At 47.4% G+C, this 12,960-nt stretch overlaps 3 protein-coding genes across 7 annotated transcripts; 2 read left to right on the top strand and 1 right to left on the bottom strand.

The window, feature by feature from the left end:
- The first annotated feature begins 476 nt into the window (after positions 1–476).
- On the top strand, positions 477–1,336 carry LOC119131138 (growth arrest-specific protein 1-like). Its single transcript, XM_037265293.1, has one exon. The coding sequence runs from the start codon at positions 570–572 to the stop codon at positions 1,275–1,277; it is 708 nt and encodes a 235-aa protein (XP_037121188.1). The 5' UTR covers positions 477–569; the 3' UTR covers positions 1,278–1,336.
- Positions 1,337–2,087: 751 nt separating this feature from the next.
- On the bottom strand, positions 2,088–4,924 carry c9 (complement component 9). The gene is made up of 11 exons (XM_037265280.1): positions 4,831–4,924; positions 4,431–4,521; positions 4,194–4,344; positions 3,981–4,125; positions 3,759–3,897; positions 3,478–3,699; positions 3,153–3,393; positions 2,951–3,082; positions 2,707–2,882; positions 2,406–2,640; positions 2,088–2,315 (listed from the first exon to the last, which is right to left on the bottom strand). The coding sequence occupies exons 1-11, from the start codon at positions 4,887–4,889 to the stop codon at positions 2,158–2,160; spliced, it is 1,749 nt and encodes a 582-aa protein (XP_037121175.1). The 5' UTR covers positions 4,890–4,924; the 3' UTR covers positions 2,088–2,157.
- Positions 4,925–7,059: 2,135 nt separating this feature from the next.
- On the top strand, positions 7,060–12,865 carry dab2 (DAB adaptor protein 2). Of its 5 annotated transcripts, none has more exons than XM_037265308.1 (15): positions 7,060–7,276; positions 8,609–8,884; positions 9,139–9,278; positions 9,338–9,436; positions 9,521–9,652; positions 9,738–9,821; positions 9,923–9,949; positions 10,022–10,057; positions 10,157–10,210; positions 10,490–11,008; positions 11,422–11,530; positions 11,603–12,190; positions 12,261–12,415; positions 12,505–12,580; positions 12,656–12,865. In XM_037265308.1, exons 2-14 carry the CDS (start codon positions 8,632–8,634, stop codon positions 12,568–12,570), a joined length of 2,262 nt encoding a protein of 753 aa, XP_037121203.1. In that variant the 5' UTR covers positions 7,060–7,276; positions 8,609–8,631; the 3' UTR covers positions 12,571–12,580; positions 12,656–12,865. The 5 variants fall into 5 exon arrangements, with proteins under 5 accessions (XP_037121203.1, XP_037121201.1, XP_037121202.1 ...); XM_037265306.1 differs by having other exon boundaries at positions 12,502–12,580; XM_037265307.1 differs by having other exon boundaries at positions 12,505–12,583; positions 12,656–12,860.
- Positions 12,866–12,960: the final 95 nt, after the last annotated feature.

Raw genomic sequence — 12,960 nt, 5'->3', positions numbered from 1 at the left:
AATTTTTACTGCCTTTTTTTTTCAAACTTGGCAGCCAAACGTTTGTGGACGTGGAAAGTGAGCGTGAGTCAGTCGGGAACGGAGCAAACCATGTGGATGGCTCGCAGATGTTTGCTACACAATGTTTATACGCAGGGAGGGCAAGGAAGGAAGTAGAAAGTAAATGTGAGTTATCTGTTTCAGCCTCCCACCCAGAAAGCAAAACATTTGGTTGAGCTTGTATCTCAAATTTTTGCTCTCAAGTCAAAGCAAAAAACTCAACATTTTCCATGTCACGAGAGACTACAGGTGCGCCACTTTTATTTATTTTATTCAATGAGTAAATAAAGGAAATTGGGGAACGCTCAACACATTTTTGTGCTTACGGCGCCGCCCATCGTGATGTCATAGTGCTAAAGTCCAATCGGAGTCGACAGGTTGGAATAAGAGTGCACTAAAGTTGCACACACACGCACACAAATCAAGTGAAACGAGAGCAGCAGTTTGGAAAATTGCGCACACGCTCAAAGTGAAGAGCCGTGAGGACATTGAGTATCCTAGCTGTGGGAAAGTTACGACGCGTCACGCTGATGGAGAGTACAGCCGCGTGGAGATGCGGCGTGTTGGTCCTCGTCCTTGGGCTGTGCGTAGGCGACAAGCACAACCAGAAGCGGCTCGTGTGCTGGAAGGCCATCCTGCAGTGCCACAGCGAGGCGGAGTGCCTCTATGCCTACGAGAAATACACCCACGCGTGCGCATCGGTGCTGAGCGGGGAGCGCCGAACGTGTCCCAGGCACTGCGTGACGTCCCTGATTCAGCTCAACCTGACGCGCGGCGGCTCGGATCTGGAGGACTGCGATTGTGCTCTGGACCCACTGTGCGCCAGGGCCAAGCGGGCCATTGAGCAGTGCTTGCCGCGAACGCGCGCGCGACTGGGATGCACGCACGCACGGCGTCGCTGCGAGGAGGAGCCGGCGTGCAGAGCTGTCATGCTGGACTTCCTGTCCCACTGTGGGAGGGTGTTTAGTGTTAGTGGAGGCCAGCAGTGCTCGTCGGAGTGCCGCGCGGCTATGGTACGCATGCGCGACGTCCCAGCCGCTAGGGCGCTGGAGACGTGCGTGTGTGACGGCGAGGAATGGGGGTTTTGCGAGTACGTTCAAATCAGCATGAAAACGTTTTGCAAAGAGGGGGAAGAGGACGGCAGCGGATTTTCGGACTGGGAGGATGATGACGAATATGAGGATGATGACGAGGATTATCACTCGCGCGTGGACACCACAAGTGCGAGACCCTCCTAAATCTTCTGGGAAGACATATGAGAAAGGGGGCTGCAGATATGTGCGAAATCTAAAAAAAATAATCCCATCACCATTTCAACTAATCAATCCATATCTAATTCATGAAAATGACAACTAATACTATGCATTAATAGAAAGAGAATCGGTAGCCAGGATATTTATATTTTCAAATTTGTAAACTTCTATGGCCATGGGATCAAATCAGCAATCACTCTGCCCGTCAGCCCCCCCCCACTTTTGCACGGCCCTGCGCAGGGATACAAACACACGACAAAAAACAGCGTGCCACAAAATTCTACTGCTACCTAATAGCCTGCCTTTTTTGTATTATTTTTGTTTATTTTCATTGGCTAAATTCTATAAAAATAATAAAACCCATGTTGTTGATGATTAATCCACATATGTCGTGTGATTTGTTGACAAAGCAGGATGGAAAAAATGCCAACAGAGAAAACAGAACATTTTATTTCCATTTGTTGATGTCATAAAAACACCAAAACGGCCTGTTTTATTTCCTCGTCTGGTTTTCATTTATGAGCGCAAGGGACTGGAATGTGCCCTTGGCCTTTAAAAATGGCGTATGTCCATGTCACCGTGACTGAAAAACAAAACATGCTCTGTGTTCAGCGTATGTCTGACGTAATATTTTCAACGTGTTAGCTTCATTGAGCTATTATTTTTTAGAAATCAATGAAAAAATTAAAAACAGCACAACACTATAAGGGCGCGAGACACGTTTATTTACACACATTAGCTATCATATATATGTTCTGTACTAAATATTAAAACTGAAAGAAGCCGTCAAATAAAAAAAAATGCAGCAATTTGATGCAAACGTAAACGGGAAGCCATTGACGACCACTAGGTGGCACTGTATTCTTCAGCAGTACTCTTCACTGCTGCTGTCTCCTCTGCAGCGAGCGCCGAGCAGCCCGATTGTGTTGCAGCTTCGCGTCCTGGTTCGTTTACCCCCCCTGCAGTCGGACCACTCGGACCAACAGGACCAGTTGCCTTCTTGAGAGACCTCGGGACGTCCACCTGCACAAAAAAATGATTCATCTGTCATTTTAGTTGTGATGATTTGAAATGAAGTTTTAGAACATGTTTTTTTCTAAATGGAGTAGTTACCTGTGTGCTTGGCTTTGTCGCCTTTGAAATTCTGGCAAGCCATTCCCTCAAAGAGGTGCGGGCACAAACACATGCACTTGCCATCCAGCAGCGCGACAGTGCCGCCATTGTGGCACGGCTTACACTTGCACACGCTGTACTCGGCCACGTAGTCGGCCGTGGCCCGCTTCAAGTTGCCGATCCTTACGTTGGCGTCGGCCATGTCCAAAGGAACCAGCGTATAAATGGGCTGCGGCTAACGGAAGCAAAAACTCATGAAAGGTCTGGACTCCATGACGTCATTCTGGCTCTTGGCAATTACCTCGCTGTTGAGAAGCGCAGGGGCGTCGGCGATGGTGCGAGCCCACGCCTGGTACGTAGCGATGTCCATCAGCCCGTCCTTGTTTAGTTTGGCCCTCATGGCCACGGCACTTTCCAAGGTGCCTCCTTTCACCGATGTCATCACCTTATCCACGACCGCTTTGCCAGCAATCTCTCCTGCAGGTAAAAATGAGCGCTTTTGCTAGTTTTCGTTAGCATGGGAAAGCAAAGGTCAAAGGTCAAACCTTGGGCTTTTGTGGATACGTCATCACACTTGTCGTCTTTGTAGTGAGCTTTTCCTTCGCTAACCGACTCTCCGGTAAAGTCCAACGAGATACCCAATTTGACGCATTCTTGAACTTTTCTCTCCGTCAGATCTGGAAGTAGAGAAAAAAAAAATGTTAAGGAGCAGTTGACGCAACCGCCGCTGTGCTCTGATTGACGTACTTTTGGCCTTGATGGCGTCCTGGTTGAGAACATAGATGAGTTCATATTCTCCGCCAGACTTCCCGTTTTGGGTGTAGTGCGTTCCGTAGTCCTCCAGGAAGGCGAAGTAGATGCCCTTGTCGTACTGCAAAGGCAAAGACCGGACGTGCGCCAGGAACTCGTCGGCCATCTGGAGAGCGCGGGAACGAAGCCTGTAGGTGCTCATCTGGACTCTTCCCTTGACTCTCATGAAGCTCTTGTTCTGAACGGAAAGAAGAAGAATTACACTTTGTGTATTTTAAACAATCACAAATCTTTTCTAACAATGTGACTAAAAAAAAATTACCCGGATGTTGGTGTACTCGGACATCTCCTTGATCATAGTTTTCTTCTCATACTGATAATCGACACTAGCACTGCCAGGCGAACTCGACATGGATTCCTCGCTCGGGTTGAACTTGAAGGAAAGTCCGGCGTCCACCTTTCTGCTCGTCTCCCTGAGGATATCCTTGAGCAGGCTGTGCGTGTCCTCGTAGATTTCCCTGGAGACCGTTTCCTCGGCTAGCGTCTGGAGAATGGAAGGGATTGATCACCACGTGGTGCCAACGCGTCGTCTTTGTGACTCACCTGATAATTGAGCACCCCGACATTCCACGGGAGTCGGTCGAACTTCCCCGTGTACGGATTCTTGACCCGTTCGCATCGGCCGTTGAAGTAATCATTGTTGAAGGGGTTCATACGAGGGTCCGAGCCCAAAATGTTGATTCTGGCGTGAGGGAAGAGTAGGACATGTTCAAACTGGAAACTGCTGAGTCGTGACTTATTATTCGTTTTTGATCAAAATGGTACCCGTATCCTGCCGTCCTGCCTTGCTCGTTGTTTTCTAGCACGGCGGGGTGACACGGGCGCCTCGTGGGGTCGTCGCAGTCTTCATCAGATCCGTCTTCGCAGTCGTAGTCGCCGTTGCACATGAGTCTCTTATGGATGCAAGAACCTGCGGGAAGTTTTGTCATTGATGCCAATTTTGTCCAGATCATCAGAATAATAAAAACAGTCATGTACCTGACTCGCATTGGAACTCCTCGTCGGTGCATAGCGGACGTGGAGGTTGTTGACATGTAGCGTCGCTCACGCAGGACTCTCGCTCGCCAATGGAACCCTGGCAGGACTCGCCGCCGAATTGTCCGAACACCGTGGCGCTCCGGGAACGCCTCTGACCATCACAGAAGAAAATCCGTTTCGTTCACATTGGGGTTAACCACACCTAGCTCGCAACACATATCTGAATTTTGGACTCACTCTGGTTAACGTGCACGGATCGCAAACGCCCCACTCGGACCAGCGACTCCACACGCAGTCCACGGCGGGCGGATCAGGAAGTTCCACTCCCCTAAAAAAGACACCATTAGCGATGGAATTAGCTCGGACGAGTGTTCCCACTGGAGGAAGTGGAGAATTACGTGGTTATCGCCTCAAATCTGCTCTTGCAAAACGTGTTTATGGTCAGATGATTTTCTTGACATCAGCAAAGCAAGGGCAGAAAGCAAAAAAATGCCAGCTAGCATACATAGGCTAGCTCCTGTTAGCCATTTTGTCTACCCTAATTTAAATCAGTTCAATTGAATTCCTTTTCCGAGGTTAATTATCCATTGTACATCATTTCAGAATGTGCATATGGATTCTAAAAAATGATACATACATTCCTTTCTCGGCGAGCATGAGAAAGAGACCCAGCAAGACGGCAAACGCGATCCTCATCTTGAATTTGCAGGTGAAGAACAACTTGAATGAACGCAAAGCTGCGGGCCAAACGGACTTTTAAGCCGTCACTCTGTCAATGATTGCCGCATTGCAAAAGCACATTTTCTCTCAATTCAGGCTTGGCGATATTGATCGGCTGTTGGGAATCTCCCAAAGCACCCAGATGATGTTTGTTTAAAGTCAGAATGTTTTGTTCTGATCAGCCATTTTCTGCTGACGAAATCACGTTTTTTTTTTTACAGTTGCCCCAACTGAGGGTCTTTTCTATCGGGAAAAAGTGGAAAGGGAACACCACGGTCACCAATATATGCTGATGTGACGGCTTTTTACAAGCTTTTGCAGTTTCCTCCTAGCAGGAAGCTGGAGGCTAGGGCAAGGTGCTTGGCCAATGTTTCTCCTGACTAGAAAGACTTCCTGTTTTTCGGGCCGTGGGGGAGGAGGAGATGTAATGACATCGGATGTCCAAAGCAATTCAGCTGTCGGGATTTTATTAGAATTAATCAGAAAAAGTATCCAGACTGAATTGTTGTTGAAAAATGGTGCTAAAGTTAAGCGCTAACCCAGAAGTGTTTGCTAGCTGCTATACGCGCATCATCGTTAGCATCAACGTTAGCATCAACGTTATTCTACTTCTTCCTTCTCTTTACACTTAATTAAAAAAAAATTACATCATATTATTGCTAATATCAGTGTCATATTTGTGATTCATTTTTCCCTTGAAAAGTGACTATTGTCGTGATGTTGAGCTGGTTGTGTCAGACTTGCTTGGAAAAACAACACATCACAGTGACCGTCACTTCTTCTGAGTACTTTTTATTTTTATAATGGAGGGAAAAGCATCCCACTCACATCTACTTTCCCAATGTACTCTGGTATACTCTGAGCCACAAAATATTTGGTTTGTTTTTACTTGAATTTTGTTCAGGCACATGCAAAGGCCTAAAATCCCCCAACCTCCTCGATTTGTTTGTTCCTTTCGACATTTTGACTAAAGCCGTAATATTCTGGAGACAAACAGTCAATATGCAAGTCACAAATGTCCAGTGAGTTTCAGTCGTATATATATATAAAAAAAAAAAAAAAAAGAGAAAACAGCTTCTGTCAGCAGAAGACAGGATGCGACAAGACCAGGAAGGACGTCCTTCCTCCGTCTTTTTCTAAGTCTCATCAAAACCATTGGAAAGATCCAATCATTGCAAATATTCAACATTCCTAACAACTGCATGATCGGGATGACTTGGTTCTGTTGGGAGTCTTGCATGCGCTCTTTTGTCAAAGCATGACTTTTTGTGCACACGTCCAGTCTGACATGTGACGGCGGCGTTGCGATATGACTACTCATGCGCAGTTTACAGAAGTGAAAGTCAATGTGGGACTGGAACAAAGGGTCGCACTGACGTTTTGCATCAGAAAAATGTGGCAATCGCTCTCCTCGCCGTGTTTGTTTTAAACTGGGAAGTCCTCGAAACTAGGCCATCGTGGTGCACCGTCATTGACGGGAATCAGCAAATATGGCGTCAATGCTATAATACATCCCGTGCAAAAGAGAAGATGGCGGTGACGCGACTTCATCTGTACATTTGGAAACGTCTTTTCTTTCCTCAAATTCATCTGGGCTCCAGAAAAGCATTTTTTTTTTTCTTTCCAATGTCATGAAAGGACGCCATTAAGAACTCAAATGCCTCTCAAATCTTTGGATGGAAATGATGACAGTTTTTTAAAACTTCAAGAAATATACAAATGAAGATTTTAAAAAAGGCTGCGGCAAAAAAGGCACTTTTTAATCAGTCTAAATTGAAAAGGCAGGTGCTTGAGCACCAATTAGGGTCTTTGTGTGCCTGTCAACACATTTCTGTATTTGACATTCATGCCGATTAAAAGAAAATAAATCTGTGTTTTTTTTGTTTTCCTTCAAATTAAATTATTTTCCTACTTGAGTCCAATTATTTTTAACAGTAGCCTACTCTCCTGCAGTGGCTTCTTTTAGCAACAGAGGACGCTGTTTTCCTTTAATGCAAACGTAAGAAAAACACACGCACTGAAAAATACTCAATCTCTCACAATGACCCACAAATATAATGGGATGCATTTAAAAAAAAATGCAAATAAAAATGTGTCTTGGTGTCCGATTTATTAGCGAGTCCTGCCCGCTGTTGCTGCAGGCAGGGACCGCCCACTTCCCCCCCAGAGGCGACGTTAACTTGCAGGCAGCCAGGCAAGCAGGCAGGCAGGAAGGCAGGAAAGGCTTCAAGAGTGACAAGTTTGCGGCATATCGAGAGTGCGCGGCGCTCCTGTGCTTCACTTTCACGGAGAAAAACAACGGACCGGTAACCTCACCGACCTCCACTTCTTAAGCGGAGCTCCCCTTTCCCCCGAAAATCACGGTGAGTCCACGACCATTTTCCTACTTTTTTTTTTTTTTAGTGCACGCCTGTGCGTGCGCGCTTCCCAACTTTCCATCCATGAATGTTTGACGTAACCAAACTGTTTCTCCCACATGTTATGGCTTTCAATTGATTTTTTTTTAACTTTCTGGGCTTTTTGTTCCACAAGAAACTATAAATCACGGGGGAGGTGGGGGGGTGTTCTGCTGACTGTCCAGCCTGCAAGGAGTCTAAAAATGACTTTTCAAGCCCACGCAGCTTCTCCTCCTCCTTCTCCTTCTCATTGTGCACGAGAGGCCCATGTTGGCATGCATGGCCTGTGTTCGTGTTCGTGTGTTTGCGCCCTGGCTGTGTTACACCACATTTCATTCACTAGCACGCTGACTCACTGGCTGATTTCCTCCAGATGTGCACCGCTTCACGGTTCTTGACGGCCCCAGGATTGTGACATTACCCCCATCGCCCCCCCCCCCCCCCCCTCCACTTTCCTTCCAGGCCTCGCTGCTTGCATATTTTGCTGACGTTTGTGGCAGTGACTTAAAAAAAAAAAAAAAAATGTTCAGCAAGGTGTCCAATTTACACTAATGCAGAGGAAAAAGTGTTCTCAAACTTTTTAAAGTGGACCATAGATTCCACGGGAATTTTTAATTATTTTTTAAACATAAATGCTGTTAATTGGTGGCAATATCACAATGTCCATTCACATAAGTGTTAATCATTCCAGGTGCTTGCATGCTTCTCAACAAAAGAAAGACACAAACTTCCAATAAACTTTTGGTGATTCCGGCCTTATCTCCCTTTAATTCGATTTTTAACTATCCGTTGGCTCAACTCTTGAGTTCCATCAGCAGATGCTTTGCTGAGCATCACAAGATCTTTTACACTACCGGCGTAAGATTAACTCGACCCGATTGCTCGACCTTTGCTCGTATCCGACCTTTGCTCAATTCCGGGCCGCTCGCAGCCTTGCTAGCGGTTAGCGCTGGAACAACACTGAGCATGTCTGGAGTGTGTGGGTTGTTTCGTGTCGATTGGGGTCATTAAAAAGAAGTCACCTGGTGTTATTCAGCATGTTTTGCCACCTTGGAGGTTAAAATGCTTTTATGGGTTCTGTCAAAGTTGTAAATGTTTATTGCTTGTCAAAATCGTCTGTCCAGTAGCCAAGTGGTAAATAAACTTGGAACAAATGTTTGACCTCACTGTAGGGCTTCAAGTTTTGCTGACTCTCTCCTCACACCACCTTAGTTCTATGGAAAAATGAACCCACTGAAGCTTTGATAAATAGGTTTTGTGTGACCTTTTATATTGGAATTATTCGATTCGTTGTTGAAGGTAACTCCGCGAAGCATGCGTGGATGCTAAAAGCGCTCCCGCCCAACGCTGAGCTGCCTTCCGCCAGAGCCACCCCACCGACCGACGTCCCGTCCTCTAGTGAGACTCGCACAACCTCCCGCACTATGTCAACTATGGTGGAGGCCAACGTGCCGGTCGCCGCCGCCGCCGACCCGACTGCGACGTCGCCACCCGCCATCTCGACCTCCAGCTCCCCTCCTGCCTCACCTGCGACGGCGGGATCCAAGGTGCCGTTCAAGAAAGACAAGAAGAAAGGTGAGATGTGGTAGAACTGGAAAGCTAACAAACAAAAGTCAACATTGTTTTTTTAAACACAAAAATGTTCATCTAATCTGGTGAATATTTGCTAGCTCAATGCTAACACCAAATACACTATAAAAATCCCATTAAAAAAAAAAAAAGAGGAACTTAACCAAGTAATTCTCCTGAGTCACAAATTCTGCCTAGCAACAAATGGTCGTGCAGGTTTGGTCACATGACTCCAAAAGCAACCCATTTTTCTCATTCAGTTCCGGACAAAACAGACGAGTACCTGCTGGCCAGGTTTCGAGGGGACGGCGTGAGGTACAAAGCCAAACTGATCGGAATCGACGATGTACCCGAGGCCCGAGGAGACAAAATGTGCCAGGACTCCATGATGAAGCTGAAGGTGAACATTTCGGCCATTGAAATGACCGAACGCCAAAAACTCACAAGTGTTACTTCCAGGGAATGGCGGTCGCCGCTCGCTCACAAGGGAAACACAAACAGCGGATTTGGGTCACTATATCCATGTCTGGCATCAAAATCATTGATGAGAAATCAGGAGTAAGTTCTATTGTTGCTACTCTTCATTTCCGAATGGTGTATTTATTATTCTGTTCCTCTAACGAACATATTTTCCTGCGTCAGGTGATTGAGCACGAGCACCCGGTGAGCAAGATTTCCTTCATCGCCAGGGACGTGACAGACAACCGGGCCTTTGGCTACGTGTGCGGAGCCGAGGGCCAGCATCAGTTCTTCGCCATCAAGACGGCACAGCAGGTTCTGGAGCATGTGCTAATGTTTATTTTCTTATTTTTAACACCGCCTTGTGTCTGTTCCTGACACGCCGTTTGTTGCCTGGCAGGCGGAGCCGCTTGTCTTGGACCTGAAGGATCTCTTCCAAGTCATCTTCAACGCGAGGAAGAAAGAGGCTGAGGCCTCCCAGAAGGTAAAGGCAACACTGCCCCCTTGTGGTCATTCGGTGACGTACACAGTCAAGGTTTGGGGTTTCTTTTCATTCTATTGTTTTTTTGTTTTTTTTATTTACAGGGAGAAAATGGCAGCACGGTTGTTGAGGTGAGCTTATGGTAGCATTTTAAATAGAATTTGAATTCACTTCTATAAAAATTGAAAACATTTTGTTTTTAGAATGGAAGTAATGCTGTGCAGGTAAAAAACACTCAAGTAAGTCAACCAAGCGGTGATCAATATTATTCTATTTAGCATTTATTTATTAACGTGATAACTGAGCCTGTAGTGACATGTTACATTTGTGACTAACAGCCAGTGGACTTGTTCGGGGACATGTCGACCCCCCCGGACATCCAGGCCCCGAACGTAAGTTTGCGTCGCTCCCTTCGCCTCGATCACCATCTCGCTAAATCCTACAAGCCACTTTTAACGTTTCCAGTAATACTCACAACACTGTTACAAAATTGCCTACGTGTAAACTCGATTCTAAAAAGAATATTTTGTTTTATGGTAGTCATTAAATTGGAAAAAAAAAAAAAAATCCTTTTTAGAATTGAGTTGATGTTGATTTTTGTCTTTTGTGATTCATGTGTTACTGACCCCCGTGTTGATCTGATCTCTGCATCTCCCTCTCATGTGAACCAGGACTCTAATGATATTCTCTTGCTGGACTTGTCCTCTGAAGTCGACAGCAATCAGAATTGCATAAAGGGAACGCTTTTAACTTCCTGTGCCGCCGACCACAGGGCGCCGCCCCAGACAGAGAATCCCTTCTGCTCGCCGTTCGGCTACTTTCCAACCCCGGACAGCGACCCTTTCAGAGACGATCCTCTGTCCAAAACGCCCCGTCCCGACAACGGCCCCGTCGTCTGTGCTAGGACGGCCGTTAGCGACCCTTTGAACGGGAACTCTGAACATCTCGGCCAGCAGATGTTGGGCTTAACCAGTAAGAACATGATCCTCGCTCTCAGTAACGGCCAGTGGCCACTAGGGGGCAAAATAACACACGGCGGCATGATGGACGGCAGCGAGTCGGGATCGGGCCAAAACCCCTTTTTTGATTCGAACGGGGCGAGCCACCAAGAGATTGCGAGCAAGGACTCTGTGGTTCTAAACCCGCCTCCGCAGAGCTCGAAGGCCGGACGAGGTCGGAGGAGTCAGAAGGTGACCGGACCTTGCCGTTTGACGGCTTTGGCTGCATGTGTGATGCCTGAAGGTGGCTGCATGCAGGTGGCACTCGCTCTCCACTGGACGTCTAAAAAGAGGGTGGTGTCTCTGAACGCATGCACTCGTGGTCACGAGCTTCCTTTGAGCCAATCATAAATGTGCCTTTTTAATGCTGTAACCTCCTTTCCTTGTTTTTGCTAATGCTCACGCTTCCGCCGATAAAGCGCCGCCGGTAAGTTGCGATGCATGCTGGTAAGAAAGCGTCACAATGTATTTGAAATGGGCGCACTCACGGCAGAGGAAGGATTTTTTTTCCTCATCTCCAATACGGCTAGCTGTGTTGATGCACCCGGAGTCTGAGAACATTTCATTTGGTTTTTAAAAATGTCCTCATCGTACCCCCTCATCAGTCTGCTGCAAGTGACTTGTTCGGAGCCGATCTGTTTGCTGCTCCTGAAGGCTCGTCAGCTGGGGGCGACCTGTTCAACAACACGTCGCAGTCCTCCATCGCGGCTTTGGGTAGGATGGCGGGATGATAGAAGAGCATTCAGAAGGTTCTTGGTTTGTAAAGTTTTTTTTTTTTAACTCCAGGAGATCTTCAGTTAGGTCCACCAGCCAATACCGGCATTACCACTGCGGGCATGTGGGCAACCTCCACCGTACCCCCCTCCATGTACGCACCCCCTACGTCCGCCTACCCGCAGCCGTCTGCTTTTGGTGGTCTTCCCATTCCCCCCAACGCCTGGGGCCAGCAGGTGCCTCCTCAGTTCGGCGCCCCGCATCTCGGCTGGGGCCAGCCTGCGCCGCCGGCCGGGGTTTGGGTCCACCCGGCCGCCACCAACCCCTTCCAGCCCAGCCCTTTCTGCGGCCTGGGTGACCAGCAAGGTCCGTCCCGCCCGCCTCCCCGGCCGCCTGTGAAAGAGGCCCCACCTAAGCCGGAGAAAAACGCCTTCACCGCTTTGGACCCCCTTGGCGACAAAGAGAAGAAGACCGGCAAAGAGATGTTCAAGGACTTCCAGCTCGCCAAGCCGCCCGCCATCCCCGCTCGGAAAGGCGAGCAGGCTCCGGCTTCAGAATCGGGGGGTTTCGACCAGTACTTCTCCAATAAAGTGGGTTTGGCTCAAGACACCGCTGACAACGATGACTTTGACATCAACGCAATGTCGGCGGCACTCTACGGTAAGGCGACGCCGGACACCAACACTTTCCACGTTTTCCCATCCTTACATGTTCTCCTTTCCCCGCACAGACGCACCAGCTCCGAGTGTTAACGCCCTGGGCCTCCTCGATGCCGCCTTCTCTTCAAACAGCTCCGCACCGGCACAAGGCCACAGTCTGGACAAGTTCGATGAAGCATTTGGAGCCCCTGACACGACTCTATTTGGGAGCCCACCTGTTCCAATGGTGCATATTTTGTCATTGCAACTTTGCTCAGGATGACCTTTAATGGTTTCCTCCTATTCATTCATAATGTGTTTTTTTTTTAATGGCAGACTGCACCTGTTGCTCAGAACTCAACGAGTGCCTTCGGAGATCCCTTTGGAAATCCCTTCGCTTGACCTTCCGATCGTTGTAAGTCATGAATTTGTTCATTGAATTTGAATTGCGTTTCTAATTTTTTTTTTTTTGGTCATGTTTTCCCAGCTCAAATGGACATTCCATGAAGTGACATCATCTCTGGGACAAATCGCTGCAAGACAATCAAAAAAACAATGGCCTCCGTCCAGCCTTCTACAGCGCTGTCTCTATTTGCTCTGTCTGATTCGTCATTCCCCTATTTTCGAAGAGCATTGATCCAACTCGTGTTACGTCATGATCTGCTGAAAAGAGAAATGGCAAAAAAAAAAAACTTTATGAGAAATGTCCAAAGACATCCACTCCTGATGTTGACTGTATTGAAAAAAAAAAAAAAATGAAATAAAATTATGAAGCAGCACTGACTGATTTGT

Source organism: Syngnathus acus, chromosome 12, assembly GCF_901709675.1.
Source record: "Syngnathus acus chromosome 12, fSynAcu1.2, whole genome shotgun sequence".
NCBI lineage: Eukaryota > Metazoa > Chordata > Actinopteri > Syngnathiformes > Syngnathidae > Syngnathus > Syngnathus acus.
Note: the sequence above shows the minus strand (reverse complement) of the source record. Positions and strands in the feature narration are given on the sequence as shown.

Bases quoted from the DNA above. Each gene is read 5' to 3' on its own strand.
- c9 (XM_037265280.1), bottom strand. From the start codon at position 4,889: ATGAGGATCGCGTTTGCCGTCTTGCTGGGTCTCTTTCTCATGCTCGCC. The intron at 4,522-4,830 runs GTATGTATCATT...TGTCTTTTTTAG, and splicing joins ATGCTCGCCGAGAAAGGAAT to GGGAGTGGAACTTCCTGATC. The intron at 2,641-2,706 runs GTAATTGCCAAG...TGCTTCCGTTAG, and splicing joins CTGCGCTTCTCAACAGCGAG to CCGCAGCCCATTTATACGCT.
- LOC119131138 (XM_037265293.1), top strand. From the start codon at position 570: ATGGAGAGTACAGCCGCGTGGAGATGCGGCGTGTTGGTCCTCGTCCTT.
- dab2 (XM_037265306.1), top strand. From the start codon at position 8,632: ATGCTAAAAGCGCTCCCGCCCAACGCTGAGCTGCCTTCCGCCAGAGCC. The intron at 9,279-9,337 runs GTGAACATTTCG...TGTTACTTCCAG, and splicing joins ACTCCATGATGAAGCTGAAG to GGAATGGCGGTCGCCGCTCG. The intron at 12,416-12,501 runs GTGCATATTTTG...TTTTTTTAATGG, and splicing joins GGAGCCCACCTGTTCCAATG to CAGACTGCACCTGTTGCTCA.